At 45.9% G+C, this 19321-nt stretch overlaps 1 protein-coding gene across 1 annotated transcript in view; it reads right to left on the reverse strand.

The window, feature by feature from the left end:
* Positions 1-19321, reverse strand: part of LOC147702336 (ATP-binding cassette sub-family A member 10-like) — a 1673715-nt gene that overhangs the window by 831800 nt on the left and 822594 nt on the right. Inside the window, exon 18 of the mRNA XM_086930968.1 lies at positions 789-908. Within this exon, the coding sequence (XP_086787094.1) occupies positions 789-908 (120 nt within the window). The remainder of the gene's footprint in view (positions 1-788; positions 909-19321) is intronic.

A 19321-nucleotide genomic window follows, 5' to 3' on the forward strand; every position in this document is an offset into this window, starting at 1 on the left:
TAGTCTGATTTGCTCAGAGGCCACCCGCACTCACAGGCTAATCTCACTCTTCAGATCAAGCTACCACAGACAAACAGAGGATCGCCTTTAAAACTTGTTTGCCAATGTTTATTCTCCTGCCTAGATAGTGCAGCCTCTTTCTGAAATAGCCTGATAATGGATTTTCCAACAAAATGTAGCCAAAATAATCAGATACTGACATCTTAAGTGTGAACAGTGACACAAACCCAACAACGACTAGACACCGTTAATCTTAGAATAGCAGAGGGCACTTGCCAAGGGGCACCCGATTCAAATATTCTTTTGTTATCATCGGTCAGTCTCATTCCTGGTCAAGGTAATATTTTTAAAATGCATACATTTTTAATGTATGTTTCTGACGTGTCTAATCGACACTCAGTAATGTGATTACAGGTATAGAGATGTCCAATTACATGTAGCAAATTCAAGAACTTACAACAGCAAAAGCCCAAATTGTAACACTTTGGGTCTGCAAACATGGTATTGACTTAAACAGATCAAGTACTCACTATTTAAAAGAAAAAAATGAGTCAAATGTCTGACTACTTATTCTTCTAGCTTACAAATGCCAATTGCCCATCTACATCTAGGTGTCCATTTACCACAGGCCCGTCTCATCACAGTGATGGTCACCCGTCTTACTTAGGATGGGTCAATCAGCAACGATTTATCCCGCTATGTGTAGCAGTATCAAGTTATTTTAATTTCTGCGCATCATGCCATAGGTCACCTCATTCATGAAATCGCATTGCTTCCACCACTGTTACCTGTTTGTTCAATAGCTTGGTCTCCTTCCAATTTTAAGAAAACATCTTCCAAAGTTGTCATGGAAACCCCATAGGTTGTAATGTTCTGGCTTGTACGAATGTCGAGATCAGAAAAAAGGTCTGCAAGAAAGAAAGTGAGCCTTTAAATGAAAATTACAGATTGAATATCAGAATTCTTCCTAAAATAGAAGCCTTTTTCATGAGTAACTTGCCAAATAGTTAAATATATAACAGGATATCATGGTTGAGATAGGCCTGAATAAAGTTGCAGACCTGACAAATTAATGCCAGGCTTTATTTTGTGTCTGCACCGAAGACCTCAAATAGCACTAACATGCAGCATTGATGCATCTACAAATAATATGATAGAAGTAAAATGAAGAGGTACTACACATGCCAGAGGGTGAAGATTTGCAGGCAGGTCTCATTTGGCAATTGATACAAATTCTGGTACTTTCTATCACTCCTTGGCACCACCCCTACAATTGTCACCATTAAAAGGGGAAACTTAACTATATAATGTTTTGTGCTTACTTCTGTCCATTGACGGTTCTTCCACAATGGCGGAGGAGCATTGCCCCTCTGGCTCAAAGCAGGCTGCTGAAAAATAAAATGTTTTAGTAGCCTTTTATTTTTCAGCTGCTTGCTGAGCCAAGCGTGTGCAGGGAGGGATGGGGCTGGGCCATGGATGGGAGGAGGAGTGGAGTGGAGTGCATTTATAAGTGTGCATGTCAGTTTGGCTGCCCATCTTAGGTCGGCCAAAAAGACATGCGCAGTTATGTTTCTCCAACCCAGCTGTATTCCATAGCTAGGGAGAAATGGCACAGACTCCCTGTGCCTGAGCGAATGTTAAACCAGCCCTCTCAGGTCAATCCCTGTGCTGCTCTCATGCTGTATGAGAGCACCACAGGGATTGGATGGGGAGTCTCTAATGGTGTCCTCGGGACTTCTGGGAGCAGGAAGCAGAGGAGTACCGAGATGGCCAGCAGCATCAGGGAATGAAAAATATATATATATATGAACCCCCCCTACCCCCCCCCCCACGGCTGCCATGCCACTTTTTATTGCCAGCAGCTGCAACTGATTTTTTCTCTAATTGCCTGAAACAGATATTGAACTATTCATTGGGTGGTTGAAGAAAGCAACCTTTTATCTAAAACATACCTTTAAATAGGTGGCTCTAGTGAAGCGAAAACATCATACCTGTAAAACTCCAGTCCCACCTGAACTAAAGAGGAGACACAAAGCAATCAAAACCCCAGCAATGTGACAAAATTGATTCTACGAAAGGAGGATTGCAGAGCTTTATTTGTAAAAGAGTAAGTGCCAGTACCCAACGCTCTGCTTGGAAGACAGTGGCCGATTAAATTAGATGTAGGCACACCCAATACCAGGGCTATGTAGTCTTAAATCCACCTCATACTCATAGCTGCCAGGGTTTTAGATTTATTACGTGTGATATTGTCATAATTTAAGAGTAATTATGAGTACCACTCAACAAATATGAGTGATACTGTCTCGCGCACAGTATAATGTCACCCACACATATACAGCATCATAACACTGCCTACAGTCTAGGTCGAACACCTTTTGCCAGGCAGGAGGCAGAGAAACAATAAATAAAACAGAGATTACCTGCCTTAGATAACCTGTGCCTTCCTGGCCGGCAATCAATCAAATTAATGGCAGGATCAGACAATGCCTCTGTAACAATAAAGTCCGCCTACAAAGGCGGAACTGTGGTCTACTGAATACATGTGATTATGAAACTGAGGTTATGAGGTTATTACCAGAAAGGAAAAATTATCAACCTCTCCCTACAGCCCCGGCAGATGAACTTTTAAGCATAATCACAGCCATGGTTTCACAAGAGAAAGAGAAAAAGTGGATAATCAGTGAAGAGGCAGATTTTATGATTAATGTTGTACCCAGAACACCCGCGTCTTACATTCTGCCTAAAATTCATAAGGCCCAACGCCCACCGCCTAGGTGCCCAATAGTTTCGGTGATCTCCTCCGTTTTAGAACCATTGTTGCAGTTTGCAGACTTCTTTTTAAGAGAGTCAGTGTTAAAGCAACCGTCCTATGTCCAGGACACCACCGATATTTTGAATACTATTGAAGACATGGATTTTGACCCTTTACAGCAGTTCTTAGTTACAATTGACATTGAGTCTTTGTATACTAGCGATGTTGGTGGCAGCAGCTCCCGCTCGTGGGGCTCAAGAGTGGTTTTACGATACTCCACAGTCCTTTGTGATGCAATGTGTTGAGTTAGCCTTGACTCGTAACAGTTTTTGTTGAAAAAACGAACTTTTTTTGCAAATATCCGGTACATCTATGGGCGCAACTTTTGTGCCCAGTCTGGCGTGCATTTATGTAGGCCAGTTTGAGGAACATCATTTGTAGCATCCATCTAACCCCTTCCGGAGGCATATTTGCCTCTGGAAGAGGTATATTGATGATGTTCTGTGTGTGTGGTCTGGATTGGAAAGTCAGTTTTGTGAGTTTCTGGACTGGCTGAATGGTTGTGACGAATGCTTGAAGTTCACATGGAACATAAGCAATGAAAGCGTGAACTATCTTGATTTGGACATTGTAGTAATTAACAACAAGCTTAGCATAAGTGTGCATCAAAAACCAACTGATAAGAACTACTTGTTACACTATCAATCATTTCACCCAAGAACCCTGAGGGATAACTTCCCAGTGGTCCAGTACCTTAGATATCGTAGGAACTGTTTCTCCACGTACGATTATCTGCAACAATCTGAAAGCTTGACTGAGAAGCTAGTTCAGAAGCCATATCCGAGGAGGATTGTTAACAGAGCTCGTAAAATGGCTCACAATAGGCACCGGGAAGCGCTTCTAGAATGAAACTACAAAGAATCTAATGACTGCCTGCCTGTTGTGCTGACCTTTGATCCCTTGTACACAAAAATGTGTCAGTCCACAAGAAAACATTAGTCGTTATTGTCCACCACAGAGTTTAAAATGCCGCAACCTAGGTTAGCTATTAAGCACACACAGAATTTAAAGGACAGGCTAGTCCTTACAAGACCAATACAGCACACTGTGAACACTTCCATTCCGGCTGGGCACTACCCATGTGGTTGTTGCTCAGTATGTGATTTAACAGAAAAGACTACAAATGTGCAGTTGCTGAATGGAAGGACGTGGCAACTAAACAGGTTCAGTAACTGTAATTCGGTAAATGTGATTTACAGATTGACATGCCAATGCGGATTGCATTACATTGGTCTGACGTCTCATAAAGTTAATGTCCGTGTGCAGGAGCATCTCGGCACAATCAAAGCAGGAAAATTGACCACACGTTTGGTACAACACTACAGGGAATATTAACACAACCATAGAGCATTGAAATGGGTGGTGCTAGAGAAGGTAATGGAGGACTCGAGTAAATTGGATAAGATGCTGCAAACCAAAGAAGCTCGCTGGATATTTTCCAAGAAAGCAGACCAGATTGGCCTTAATGACCAGATTGAGTGGAATAAGTTAATGTAAATGGTGACATAGAGATGACTTAAGAACCATGGTATGCATTAGCTGTCCTCCACTGCTGACAATAAAGACGGATATATGTTAATCTGTATTGACATTCCTTCGCTATGAAGTAGACAATGGGTCACTCCCGGATGGGGTGAGGGCACCCACTCACCCATATGAATGTTAGGGAGGAGGCAGTGTGCTATTATGTAGGGGTAGCATGCCTTGAATATGTTTATTTCTAAACACATCTTTGATGATGTTTAGGGGTTTGTCGATATGTTGATTTTAATATACTTGGGGGCAGTGGCAGCCCCGGCTTGTGTACTTCCTATATCTGGTCCATGGTTACATGTTCTTTGGACACAAGATGCCATTGTCGCATTGCTAATATGTATGCATGCCGGTTGATATGAGTATGATGGGGAAATGTTTTACATGGCCTCTGTGCAATCCTGAATAGACAAATGTTGTGTTATATTTCTTTAAGGAATTAGCTATCTTGTGTTGCAGCACGAGATATGTACTTGTCACATTGTGTTTGTACTCCATCCACTCCGGATCACCGACCGACCCCTGCCACTCCATCCACTCCGGATCACCGACCGACCCCTGCCCTCACCACGTCTTCAACAAGGCCGACGCTGTCATCGCACCCCACCTGCGAGACATCATCAACACATCCTTCGACACCACCATCTTCCCTGAGAGCTGGAAACACGCCGAACTCAGCGCTCTACTCAAGAAACCAACAGCGGACCCCACCGACCTCAAGAATTACCGCCCCATCTCGCTCCTCCCGTTTCCAGCCAAAGTCATCGAGAAGACCGTCAACAAGCAGATGGCCGCTTTCCTCGAGACGAACGGATCCCTCGACCCCTCACAGTCCGGCTTCCGAGCCAACCACAGCACCGAGACCGCCCTCATCGCCGCCACCGATGACATCCGAGCCCTGATGGACAACGGAGAAACAGCGGCCCTCATCCTCCTAGACCTCTCCGCGGCATTCGACACGGTCTGCCACCGCACCCTAGTACGGCGCCTCAGCAACGTCGCAATCCAGGACAAGGCACTGGAATGGATCATCTCCTTCCTCGACGGAAGAACACAGAGAGTCCGCCTACCACCGTACAAGTCAGAGGCCACCGAAGTCATCTGCGGCGTCCCCCAAGGATCATCTCTGAGCCCCACCCTCTTCAACGTCTACATGAGCCCCCTTGCGGCCATCGTACGCAAACACAACCTCAGCATAATCTCCTACGCCGACGACACCCAGCTGATCCTCTCCCTGACCAACCACCCCGCCGCCGCCAGAGCCAACCTGCACGAAGGGATGAAAGAGGTAGCCAAGTGGATGACGACCAGCCGCCTGAAACTGAACTCGGACAAGACGGAGGTCCTCATCCTGGGCTCCTCTCCCTCCGCCTGGGACGACTCCTGGTGGCCTCCCGCCCTGGGCACCGCACCCAAACCGACAGACCATGCACGCAACCTGGGCTTCATCCTAGACTCCTCCCTCTCCATGACCAGGCAAGTCAACAACGTCTCCTCGGCATGCTTCAACATCCTACGCATGCTACGGAAGATCTTCTGGTGGATCCCCACCGAGACCAGGAAGACCGTCACCCAGGCCCTCGTCACCAGCCGACTGGACTACGGCAACGCCCTCTACGCCGGTACCACCGCCGAGCTCCAGAAGAGACTCCAGCGGATCCAGAACGCCTCAGCCAGACTCATCCTCGACATCCCACGAACCAGCCACATCTCCGGACATCTGAGAGACCTTCACTGGCTCCCCGTCAACAAAAGAATCACCTTCCGCCTCCTCACCCACGCACACAAAGCCCTACACGACCAAGGCCCGAGCTACCTCAACAGCCGAGTCAACTTCTACGCTCCCAAGCGCCACCTCCGATCAGCCAACCACGCCCTCGCCGCCGTCCCCCACATCCGAAGAGCGACTACAGGAGGAAGGTCCTTCTCCTACCTGGCCGCCAAGACCTGGAACTCCCTCCCGACCGACCTGCGCCTGACCCAAGACCACCTCTCCTTCAGGAAGAAGCTGAAGACCTGGCTGTTCGAGCAGTAGCGGCTCCCCCCCCCCCCCCCAGCGCCTTGAGACCCTACGGGTATGTAGCGCGCTTTATAAGTGTCACTGATTGATTGATTGATTGTTTAATGGAGTATGCTAAAGCTTCAGCTGTTCTCACCTGACAACCTGCATTCTTTGATGCGGATGTTCGGTGAGAAGGACTGAGGGAAGGCTGCTCCGTTGATGGACTTAATTGCTGAATAAATATTTAAACTTATCACTTTCTTGGATTTATTACTCATCAATATTGGCGAAGATATCTTCATCAACGGAGAGAACCCACCACGGATATAATTTTCAAAAGATTTTGACATTTTGGATTATTTATCAATTTTTGTTCATTATCGGGTTTTTTTTTATACAACTTCGTCATTCAAAACCAATTTTTCCTTGTTACTACGCTGTGCGGTAAGACTTTAATGAAATTATTTCATTATTCGGAAAATTCTCTACTTGTATTCTTCAAAATGTTCACGAGCGCTAAGCCGTCTTGAGCGAAATTTATTGTGTGTGGCTTGCTGATGCATTCTGTGACTGAGCACTCTAGCTATGAGTCATCGGCTGACGTGTGCTCCGTATCACATAGGCTAGCTATGAGGTCACCCACGGGATCAAGTAACGTGATGCCATTTTGAAAAATCTGAATTCAAGTCTTTCACATCAGGAAGTCGAGAATACCTTTGCGATTGAAATTATTTATTTAATTTACTTACCGCTCAGGTTTCTATCGTTTAAAAAACGAAAAGCCTTTCTTCAGTCATTGAATTTCTGAAATGTTATTAAAAGGTACAGTTCCTTTTATTTCTTTCGGGAAATCATTTTGATTTAAATATAGATTTCTCACTACTCATTTGTAATTCATCTTTTGCTCTGCAATATGGCACCTCAGCGGAATTTTACAATTCAACCTCCACAACCATTTTGGTCCTCAGGTGCTGAACCAACTATAAAATGGTTAGAGTGGAAGAATTATTTTTAAAATTTCATTAAAGCTATTGATTTAGATAAAAAAATGCCTGCAGATAGACAGAAAACTCTTTTCCTATATTCAATTGGCCCTGCTGGTTTAAAAACGTATGATTGTATGCAAAAAGTACTGTCAGTGGAGATGTTGATGAATTTTTGGCCATTCTAAAGGATTTTGATAACCATTTTGCACCTAAAGTGTGTAGTGGAATTACACAATATAAATTCTTCCATAGAAAACAAGAAACTTTTGAAACTATTGATGAGTATGCTTTAGCTCTAAGACTTATTGCCGAAGTCTGCAAATTTGATCATTTAGAAGACCAATTTATTAGAGATCAAGTTGTTATGCATGCCAGTGATTCATCTATTCAAGACCATTTGTGGATTAACGGTGATTCTGATTTAAAAGACATTTTAACCATAGTGAGGAAAGCAGAACTCTCCAGTCACAGTGCTAAAGCCTTAAAGAATGATGTTAAAAGTGATGAAAAGAATTAAACCACTGTAAGCAAACTTAATGAAAAGTCCTTTGACAAGAATAGGAAAATCAACGTTAAATCTTCTAAACATGATTCATCAAAGAAAAATGGAAAATTAACATGCTTTCTTTGTGGGAGTAGTTCACATCTGGCGAATACCAAACTTTGCCCTGCTTTAAAACACAAATGTTCAAATTGTAATATTGTGGAACATTTCGCTAAGATGTGTCATAGGAAGAAATCTGTAAAAGTGAAATGTGTGGATGATGAAAATGAGAGTAGCTCAGATGATGATGATAATTTAGTTAAGAAACTCTCTTTTCACACTGTATTAGATGATAATACCACTAATGACTGTAACATGGATTCTAAAGAGTTACTTTTACTTAACATTATTGACAAGAAGAACAACAAAAAGAAACCTTTGTGTTTATTATCCTCAGGTGGTGTTAATATTCAAATTCATGCGGGTTCAGGATCTCCATACACAATAGTAAACAAAGAGGTTCGGAATAGTAAGTTTGTTAAAAAAAATTGGTAATGAGTTATTACCTCCTGATATTTGACCAGAAGGATTTTCATGAGAAAAGATTGATATGGTTGGCTACAGGTCTCTCTTGTTTATAGTTAAAGGAAGAGAAGCTTTTGGAAAATTGTATGTTTCAAAAAAAGGTCCCTCTGTCTAAGGGTGGATGGATCAGGGCAACCTTGGAATAATCCTTAATCCCAATAGTGAAGATCCTGTGATGCTCATTGATGATAATACTGATTTTTGTACGGAGATTTTACATTTGTATCCCAAAGTCTTCAGTAAAGAAATTGGTAAGTTAAATTATTTCAAACATCATATTGTGTTAAAACCAGATGCCTGTCCAAAAATACACAAAGTTAGGAATATTCCCATTATTTTGAGAAAAGAGGTAGATTTTGAACTTGAGAAACTTGTTACGGCTGATATTATCGAACCAATTAAATCATCACAATGGATTTCTCCCATTGTCGTTGCACGCCGTAGCAATGGCAAATTAAGACTGTGCATTGATTTAAGACATTTGAATAATAATATTGTAGTTGACAAACTTCATTTGCCAAAAATTTCAGAATTGTTAAATTTAGTTAAGGATGCTTATTGGTTTTCTACTATAGACCTATCAGCTGCATAACATCAGATTTCCCTCACTAATGAGAGCAAACCCTTAACAGCGTTCATTACACCTTCAGGTTGCTTTCAGTACAATCGCTTACCGTTTGGTCTTGCATTTGCTGCTGCAATTTTTCAAAGATTGATGCACCAGCTTTTCAAAGATTTTGACAATGTAAGATGCTTTCAGGATGATATCCTTGTCTTTGGAAAGCATAAACAGGTACATGATAATATCTTGAAAGAAGTCTTAGACATCTTAGAACAGGAAGGTTTAACAATAGAACACTCAAAATGTAAATTGGCTGTGAAATCTATCACATATCTTGGACATGTCATCAGTGGGGAAGGAATTTCTACTAAACCCTCTCTTGTTGATTCTGTGCTGAATGCTCCACGCCCAAAAAACAAAGATGAGGTAAGATCATTTGTTGGTTTGGTCGAGTTTTACTTGAAATTTGTGAGAAACTTTTCGAGTAAAATTTTTAACATTCGACAATTACTGAAAAACAAATACAAGTTTTTGTGGTCTGTAGAATGCAATGGAATGTTCGAGAATATTTAGAATGAAATTGCCAAAGCACCTGCTTTAAGTGCGTTTGACCCAGACCTTGATAATATTGTAACTGTGGACGCAAGCAATAAAGGGTTAGGAGGTGTGCTTTCACAAATTGATCAAGATGGAAAAGAGTCTATTATTGCTTATGCTTCTCGTTCTTCATCACCAACTGAAGAAAGATTCTCGGTGATAGAGAAAGAATCATTCGCTTGTATTTGGTCTCTTGAACATTTTAGAGCTTATGTATGGGGCAAACTATGTACTATCAGGACTGATCATAAACCTTTGGTGAGGTTATTGACCACAGAAGGACTATTTAATGCTTTCCCCAGGATTGCTAGAATGTCTTTTAGGTTACAGGACTATATTTAAAAAGTAGTTTATGTACCAGGGAAGGAAAATGTTGTAGCTGATTTTCTTTCACAGATGCCAATCAATTTGTCTGACAGTTCTGATCACGAATGGGAGAACATTCAGGTAGCTTTAGTACATGATCATGGGTTACCCAGTGTTGGAAAAAGTGAGTGGGAAAAGGCTTATAAAAAAGACAATGTTTTGAGGGATTTATTTTCTTTCATCACCATCGGATGGCCTTCTAAATGCAATCTGCCAGACGAATTCCAGCATTTATGGGAAGTTCGCAATGAGCTTTCTACATTAAATGGTAATATCATGCAAAATAATAAAGTCATTCCTCCCACCAACCTTCGTGAAGTCGTTGTTAAAATGTGTCATGAAGGTCATAGTGGAATAGTTCAAACTAAGCAAAGAATAAAACAGTAGTATTGGTGGCCAGGTATGGATTTATTTTTTGAAAGAATCATTAGGAATTGTGTATGGTGTGCTAATTCAGATAAAACTCTTGTGACTCTAAAACCACCAATGGCTGAACCAATTATCCCTAAGTCTCATTGGAACACAGTTGCAATTGATATAATGGGGCCCATTGGTTCTCAAAACAAATATGTTTTGGTGGTAATTGATCTTTTCTCTAGAATACCTGTTTTAAAAATTGTTGAGAAAGTAAGCTCTGAAGTAGTATTTACATTTTTGGATTGTGTGTTTGTAGGTGAAGGATTACCTGCTTTGCTGATAAGTGACAATGGTGTGCAATTCACATCAAAAATTGCTAAGGATTATTTTGAAAAAGTTGGAATAAGACACTGTACTACATGTCTTTATAATGCAAGTGGCAATGGCATGATTGAGCGTTTCAATAGAGTGCTAAAGACGGCCGTACAATCTGCTGTCAGCAATAATTGTGATTGGGAACTGCAGTTGTTCAAGACTGTCTGGATTCATAGAACTTCACCTCATGATGTCTTAGGTACATCACCTTTCGAATTTATGAGAGGGAGAACAGTACGTACAAAATGCAATCCAGAATGGATGGCTAACAATTTAAAATCTACCAGATCCTCTAGATGTGTTGAGAACTAGAATTGAAAATAAACATTTTAAAAGCAAGGAAACACATGATTTGAAACATAATGTTAAGTTTTGTGATATTAGTGTGGGCTCCTGGGTCAAGGTTAAGAAACCTTGGAAGGTCAAAAAAGGAGAAAGCCAGTTTTCTGAACCTTTGGCAGTGTTAACATTTTTTTTAGAAATGCTGTACAATTAAGTGACGGAAAGGTTTGGAATTTAAAACGGGTTGTAGTTCTTAAGAGTGATATACATTTGTATAAAAGGAATGAAAATTCTGTATTATCAAGAAATGTTTCTCAACATTTCATCATTGATGATGACCTTATATAAAATGATAACACAAGAGTACTTTTACCTAGATGTTCTGTTTCCCAGGATATTGGTTGTACTTCTAGTGTCAATACTGATGTAAATCCTATTGCTGATTTTTCTTCTTTGAGGAGCAACATGGGTGATACCAGTATTTGTGCTGGAACATCTAAGACTGTAGCAGGAACATCTAAGAGTGTAGCAATAGGAACATCTGACACTAGGACATCAAACTCTGTAACACCTGATACTGTGGTGAATACTGGTGTCACATTGAATACCAACATCTCTCAGGATGATGATACCTGTATTAGTCTTTCTGTGCGTACCCGCACTAAACCGGTATGGTTAAAAGATTTTGTTTGCGATGATTTGTCCAATTAATATTTTTTTTTATTATTCTGTATTAAGAGGAAGATGTGTTGTGTTATATTTCTTTAAGGAATTAGCTACCTCGTGTTGCAGCATGAAAAATATACTTATCACATTCTGTTTGTTATTGTTTAATGGAATATTCTAAAGCTTCGGTTGGTCTCACCTGACAACCTGCATTCCTTGATGCGGATGTTCGGTGAGAAGGATTGAGGGAAGGCTGCTCTGTTGATGGACTTAATTGCTGAATAAATATTTGAATTTATCACTTTCTTGGATTTATTACTCAACAACAAATATGGCATACTTGTCCCTGTACTGCACGGTATAATAGGTGTAAAGGGGGGTTTCACTGGATGTACTTTGATAGTCCAGCTGAGAAGGATTGTTACAGGGGCTGTGATACATTGTGAATATCTGTTTCTCACCAGTAACCAATACGAGGGAGCTCAAGGTATCTGTTTAGGGCTGTAAATTGTGAACCAGGGCATTTAAAGATGGTGCCCGAATGCCTTATTTTGACAGTGGGGATGCAATGGTGATCACGTTATATTGTTAGAATAGTTGACCGCGATCGGTTAAAACAGGCTGAAAGGAAAAGTATTGTGGCCTTGTCCGATCGCGCTATGTGCACATACATATTTTTCCAGTAGGACTCAACAGTAGTAAGAACCTAGCATCTTTATATATTACTGTTTGGCATTCAAAGATGGCGCCCAAGTTTTTTTGTTATGACAAGGAGCACGTAACGGTGGTCATGTGACAATGAAAACATCATGACATGCATGGAGGCTGACCACGCCTTGTTTAAATGGATGGAAACCGCGCTCAACTGGCTTGCCAGGTTGAATTAGCGCATGGAGATCCTTGGTAAAGCGGTAAGAGTATTTCTGTTGAGAAGATGGCGTCATGAGTGATGCAGCCTAGGAGAATGATCATAAGGCTGAGGATGAGGGTATAATGAAGTAAGTGACATGTTACCCAATCATCATGCCTAGGCAGTTTGCATTGGCTTGGGCACGGCTGAAATATAAAGCAGATAACCCTATGCATCAAGGATGTCGAGCGATACTGTTTTTAATTGAACTAATGAGATTGTGTGCATGCCTTAAGTCAGTAGTTGGCTAGACACCGGGGCACACGTGCAAGTGAAATTGAGGTCGATTTGAGTTCGAATCCACAGAAACAAGTTTGTGCTAATTCCAGTGGCACGATTTCGGAATACTAAATGAGCTATGTCTATTTCCACAGATGAACTTGTAAGCAACAATTGTGCTATGTGAAGGGATTGAATGTATAAACGATACACACCCTTATGACTAAGTGGGAGCTGATATGTGGGTCCATGGCTCTCACTAGGTAAATATTATACATTTTTAACAAAGGACTAGTTGCTACATCACAGTCACATGTCCGTTTTTAATTCATACCTGTACTGAAAGAAGCCTTGATTCGGCAATGTTTCTCTCTAAATATAACTTCACTGTGTCTCCGTTTATGATGTTTTTTTTCTGTCTTTCACTTCCTCTGTCTTTCTGTTTGATCTGGTTTGTTTTCTCTTTCGTGCTCTCTGTAAATGTCTGATGAGAAAAAATAAGTGCAGGTCTTCAAAAAGTATTGTCCGAGCCACCCACTGCAACCACCGGCTCAAATTTAGTACTTGAGGATTGGAAAGATTAGATCTTCTTTATGATAACTGTGGCATTTTAGACATAGGCATATATACATTCTTGTTGGGATTGGAGTAGGATCTTAGGATCTCCTTCTGGAATGTGGGGGTGGAGAGATTCTGAGATGCGGTTGGAGAGGTAATCACTGAGCTGCAGTAACATCTATTTGCTACTTCTTAATTGTTGTTACTGACCAGTGAAATAAGGGAGATTCCTGTCAGTAAAGGCTTGGGGGGATATTCTCAAGAACGTGTGATAATTATCGCCAAAATCGGTTATCGCAAGGGGGTGGCTTAGCTAGCCAACATGGAGGATGTGTGCTGAGTGAGCTCCATCCAGCCCACCGATTATCCGTCATTTATCCTGGCTTCCCAGCTTCTTGTGACCCTGTTACAACGGCCCTATACACCAGCAGGACTCCTGTCTTCGCCCAGGGAGTTTTGGTGTTTCTTAAGGTGCCCCTGAGAGATGCGATCAGACCGTGCCAGAGGTGAGGCCAGCGACCAGTGGTGGAGCCAGGGACTCACGCCCATGACATCCGGAGGCGGCGGGAGGGCGTGCAGCATATTGGGCCCGCCCACCGTGGAGGAGACTGGAGGGCACTGGCAGTTGCGGAGGGCTTGAATTGAGGGCAAAAGTGCTATGCGCTGCCCCGCAGTAATATAGCCTGGCCTGGGACATAGCTGGAGGAGTTGACTCGGCAGCCGGACCGGCCGCTCAGGTGAGGCGGACGGGCCCTCCTGGTGGGTGTTGCAGCTGGCAGTGTGGCTGATGGTTGAAAGGGGCCGCTGCAATGGAGAGCTGCCGTAAGGCCCACCCCCCTGCTTGCTTGGTGTGCCGTGAGGGTTCGGCGACAGCAGCCGGTCCGCGGGGGAGGCGATTGCGAGGCCCTTGGTCGGCTCTGGGCGCCCTCACTTCTGGGCTACTCTGAGGCCCGTGGAGCTCAATTGTTGATGGTCGGTCGGACTGTGGGGCCTAGCCTGTTGCCCATGGGGCATCCACCATTCCAGGGGACTCAGCGGGGGATCGGCAGCGGTATCGTGCCGCGGAGGCAGATATAGGGGCCATGAGATAGGCATCTGAGCCCCCCGATCAGGATTTCTGGTGTGCCTGCGGTCAGCTGTGCCATGCCCACGTGTCCAGGAGCCCCTAGTGAGGTGGGGCCCTGAGAGGTTTCGTGGGCCTAATTATACCCATTTGGCGGTTTGGTCGGACCGCGGGAGATAGAAGCCCCCGCTTGCGCCCTACCCTGCTCCTTTTGAATTGAAGTGGGGTCTTCGGGGGTCTCCATGTCACAGGACAAAGGAGGCGGTTAAGCGACCAAGCAGGGCCCGATCCACAAGTTCACTGGCCCGGGGGCGGCGGCTGGGGCCTCCAGGGGCCCACTGGGTGCCGTACCAGACAATGCAGCCCTTGAAGCTGCTATCACCAAATCCAGGGACATGTTGGACGCCAAAACAGGAGCAATTGGCACGGACGTCATGCTGTTGCAGCAGGATCTGTGTAATGCGGTGGCCCGTATTACGGAGGCTGAGACCCGGATCTCTGGGTTGGAGGATGATGTCATTGTCCTAAAGCAGAAAGTAGCAAAGATGGAGACAGTCCAAAAGGGTCTCGCTCTTCGAGTGAAAGATGCGGAGGGGAGGGCCCGACACAACAACCTCCGCTTTGTTGGGTTTCCAGAAGGCTGTGAGGAGGGCAACATGGAACAATTTCGAACGCGCTGGCTGGAGAGCTGGCTACCCCTGGAGGCCATATCCCGATGTTTCATAGTGGAGAGAGCCCATAGAGCTCTAATGCAGAAACCCCCGGTGGGGGCTCACCCCCGGCCTGTTTTTGCCAAAATGTTGAACTGCCTGGATCGGGATACTATCCTAAAGCACGCGAGGGCTAAGGAACCTCTGCAATATAAAAACGCATGCATCCTTATTTTTCCGGTGGTGAAGGCCCGCTTCCGGGACCTTAAGCTTCCATATGCCCTGTTATTCCTTACAAGCCTGCAGGTGGTTTTTCAATCCCGCACCCATTTCTTTGACACCCCGGAGGAGGTATTCAAGTGGACTGACGAGACTGTGCGGGTGAGGCCGCATAGGCCGCCTGGTAGGGATTCTGATTCTTCTTCGAGCGCAGGATCCATAGGGGCCCCCCGGGGCCAACAACAGAAGGGCAGCAGACGATCCAGGTCATGGCCACGCTCTCAATACTGCAGCGTTTCCTCCAGGGGGAACTCACCTCGGGCCGCCGCTCTCTTGAAGTTAAGGGGGTGCTCTGGTGCCGTTGTAGTACTTGTTAAGGGGAGTCACATCGTGGGGTGGTCTCTCCGTCCAGATAGTGCTGGTCAGAGGTATGCCCAGAGGACATGGGCTGTGAGATGGGGATCCATTGGCTAGGGCGGTCCTCGTTCCCCCGTTGGTGCCTGGGGATCAGCCCTGCCGCGATGGATACTTCCGTGTTTTTGAGGTATGCGGTGGGGGTTTGTTGGAGCGGGTGGTGGTTTGTTGTTTGGGGGGTCTATCTCAGGGTGCGAGTTGCACATTCACACTGGACCCATGCCACTACGCGTGCGCACCACCGTAGCCCTTCATCCGCTCTATGGCACTGCCCATTTTCCTATGGTTAGTCGGTCTGTAGGGGTCAGGTGTCACTGGATACCCTCCGCATTCTTAGCTGGAACGTGCGTGAGGCCCTAGACAAAATTAAACATGGGGCTATCCTTCGTCAGGCTAAGAGGGCCAGAGCAGATATCCTCTTACTGCAAGAAACCCACCTGATGGGTACTAAGTTCCTGTGTACACAGAGATATGGATTTCAGCAGGTTTTAAATGCTGGATTCACAAAGGGCTCAAGGAGAGTGGCGATCTTGGTGCATCGCAGGGTCCCATACATACATACACAACAGCGGGCTGATACGCAGGGGCGCTACTTGTTTATCTGGGGCATGATTGGGGAGGACCCCCTGGTACTGGGTCGCGTGTATGCCCCCTCCTTACAGTGAATGCTGGTGGAGAGGCTGCTTACCGTATGGGCCAACATGCCAGAGGTGGTCTCGGAGGTGGGCGGGGACTGGAATGATGTTATGTATGTGGTCAAAGACAGAAGCAGGGCCGGGGTGGAATGGGTGGTGGTCAGCCCACGAAACTGCACTCTCTGGTGACGGGCCTTGACTGGGTGGATGCATGGAGGTGCATGCATGGGTACAGGCGGGAGAACACATACCTTTCAGTGGTTCATAAGTTCTTCTCTAGAATCGACTACGTATAAGTTCCCCGAGTGTCTGCTGCTAGGGTGGTGTCAGCTGAGATTCTCCCCCGTGGGCTTTCGGATCACTCCCCGGTGTCCGTTGAGCTACAGATTGGCAGGGGGTGACAACCATTCCACTGGCGCCTTTCGGTGTGGCACCTGCAGAACGATGAGTACGGGAAACATATGAGTGAGGCGATTGTTCATTATCTTACCAACAATGAGGGGTCGGTCTCCAGTGCTGCGGCGTTGTGGAAGGCCCTAAAGCCGACTCTGCGAGGGGTGGACATTGCCTGGTGTGTGGTGGCCCGTAAAAAGCACAGGGAGGAATTGGTTCGGGCTGAGGCGGAGGTGGAGGCGGTCGAACGCGAGAGCCGGGGAGCAGGCGAGAAACAGCTGGTGCGACAACTGCTCCTGGCGCAAAAGTCCTATGCCGCTCTCCTGATAGATGAGGCCCTACAGGTTTGGCTGGCAACGCATACGAGGATATGTCAGTGGGGGGACGAGTCCGGTAAGATGCTACATAGGCTCTGCCAGGGCACTTTCACCCCCTGGGCCCTTCTGGGGGTGCTGGATGAGGTGGTTGTGGTGATTACAGACCGAATGGTCTGTAATCACCGTGATTACAGACCGAATGGGCATAGCGGAGAGCTTCTCTACATATTATGGAGATCTCTATACCCCTCAGGAGTACTTGCCGGAGGCTATGGTTGACAAATTCATTGTGGACCTCCCACCTAAAGCGGTGTCGGATGAGATACGTAAACAGCTGGAGCTCCCTCCGACAGATGAGGAACTGGGTACGGCCCTGGGTGTGCTAAACTCCAGGAAGGCGCCTGGACCCAACGGATTCCGAGGGAGTTCTTCAGGTGATACAATTTACAGCGGGCCCCTTATTATCGGGTGGCGCTGGAGGAAGCCAGGGCGGTGGGCCGTCTCCCCCCATACTGGAGGCACGCAGAGGTGGTGGTTTTTCATAAGCCCGGCCCGCCCACGGAGCAGCACGCCTTCTATCGCCCCATTTCTCTTCTGAATGTGGAGGCCAACGTCTTGGCCAAAGCATTGGCTCATCGCCTCCTAACTCACATTTCGGCACTGGTCCACCCAGACCAAGCCGGGTTTATGTCCCAGAGGGTGACCAGACACAACATAAGGCAGGCGCACGTGGCAATGGTGGCTATCCGACAGGCCGGGGAGACGGCTGCTCTCCTCCTGGCAGACATGGACAGGACGTTTGACTCCCTTAGTTGGGTCTATTTGTTTGCCCTACTACACAGACTCAATTTTGGCGCATGCTTTCTGTCATACTTGATGCTCCTATTTACTGATTTGACAGCGCCGGTATGGGTGGCAGGAGCAGTTTCATCCAGCTTCTCTATCAAACGAGGTACCAGGCAGGGGTGCCCCCTGTTGCAGTATTTATTTGCCCTGGCCATGAAGCCGTTGGAGGCTTGGGTACGTATCGACGCACAAATTCAGGGACTTTGAGTGGACCCCGGGCTTATCAGACGATGTCTTCTTTTCCCTTATGGCATTGGACAGAACGGGGCCACAACTTCTGGAGACCATGCAGAACCCCCGCAAGTCCACGCTGTGGGCCTTGGGAGATCGTGTGAGAGTGGGCACATGGGCATCCGCGATTCAGGTAGTTGTGGGGGGCCTCAAGTATCTGGGGGTGTTCTTTTCAGATGTGCTGGCCGTCTCTTGGGAGCGGAACCTGGCACTGGTATTATTATATTTCTTATATAGCGCCAGAATCGACCCCCGAAGGGTTATCTCCGCGCTTGCCTTGGGAACCCGTCCTGGTTTTTCCCTGTGAGATAGCCCCTACAGGGCATCCCCAAGGTGAAAGCCAGGCATCCCGCCGCGGGGGGGCCGTTGTGGAGATTAAGCAAGCTTAATGCCCAGAGTTGCAGAGTGTGAACCCATGATTAGGTCAGGCACCAAAGCGAGAATTATCGAGTCCATGGACATTTGAGCTCAAGACCCTGCCGCGTCGGGAATTGAACCCTGGTCCCGGGTCTGACCTCTGCTTCAGGGTCTGCCTGCTCTAACCAGTGAGCCACACTTCTCCATCAATGAGAGCGAGTCTGTGCGGACCGGAAAATTTGGTTGCGCATGCCCTTGACAATATACTGCAGATCAGCAATTTTTAAGATGGTAGCGCTCCTTTGCTTACTCTACCAACTACAGAATCACCTATACCCAATCGCACCTAGGTGGTTCTGGCTGGTGAATTCTGTGCTTGGGCAGTTCCTGTGGGAGGGGGGAGCAGTGCGTGTAGTGCTGCGCACCTGCTATCTATCCACCTACTGCAGGGGACTCGCGACCTCAGATGTCCTTTCACACTACCAGGCCTCACATTTATTAGTCCTCAATGAGTGGTGGTATGGCGATAGGGGGAACTCGGCCTATGCGATGGAACGTCGCCTTATGGAGCCTCACACACTACATACTATTCTATACTCTGCATCGCTGTGGGGTGCGCTGCCACCAGCCACGGAGGTGGTATTCGAAATATGGAGGCAGTCACTGAGGCACATGGGATGGTGGAATACCCTGACACGAGAAACTCCTCTATGGCAAAATGCACATCTGCCCGCCCTGGTGGCCCTGCAGGGTTTCCACGGTTCGGATGCTATAGGCATTTCAACCCTAGGTGATGTGAGGGACGTGTCACTCAAGTCCTTCCATGAACTATAGATGGACTTTTGCAAGCCCCGGTCCCAGTACCTCCAGCTTCGCCATGCACTAACCCCCAGTCTAGA

This window comes from Lissotriton vulgaris, chromosome 7, assembly GCF_964263255.1.
Source record: "Lissotriton vulgaris chromosome 7, aLisVul1.2, whole genome shotgun sequence".
Classification (NCBI taxonomy): Eukaryota; Metazoa; Chordata; class Amphibia; order Caudata; family Salamandridae; genus Lissotriton; species Lissotriton vulgaris.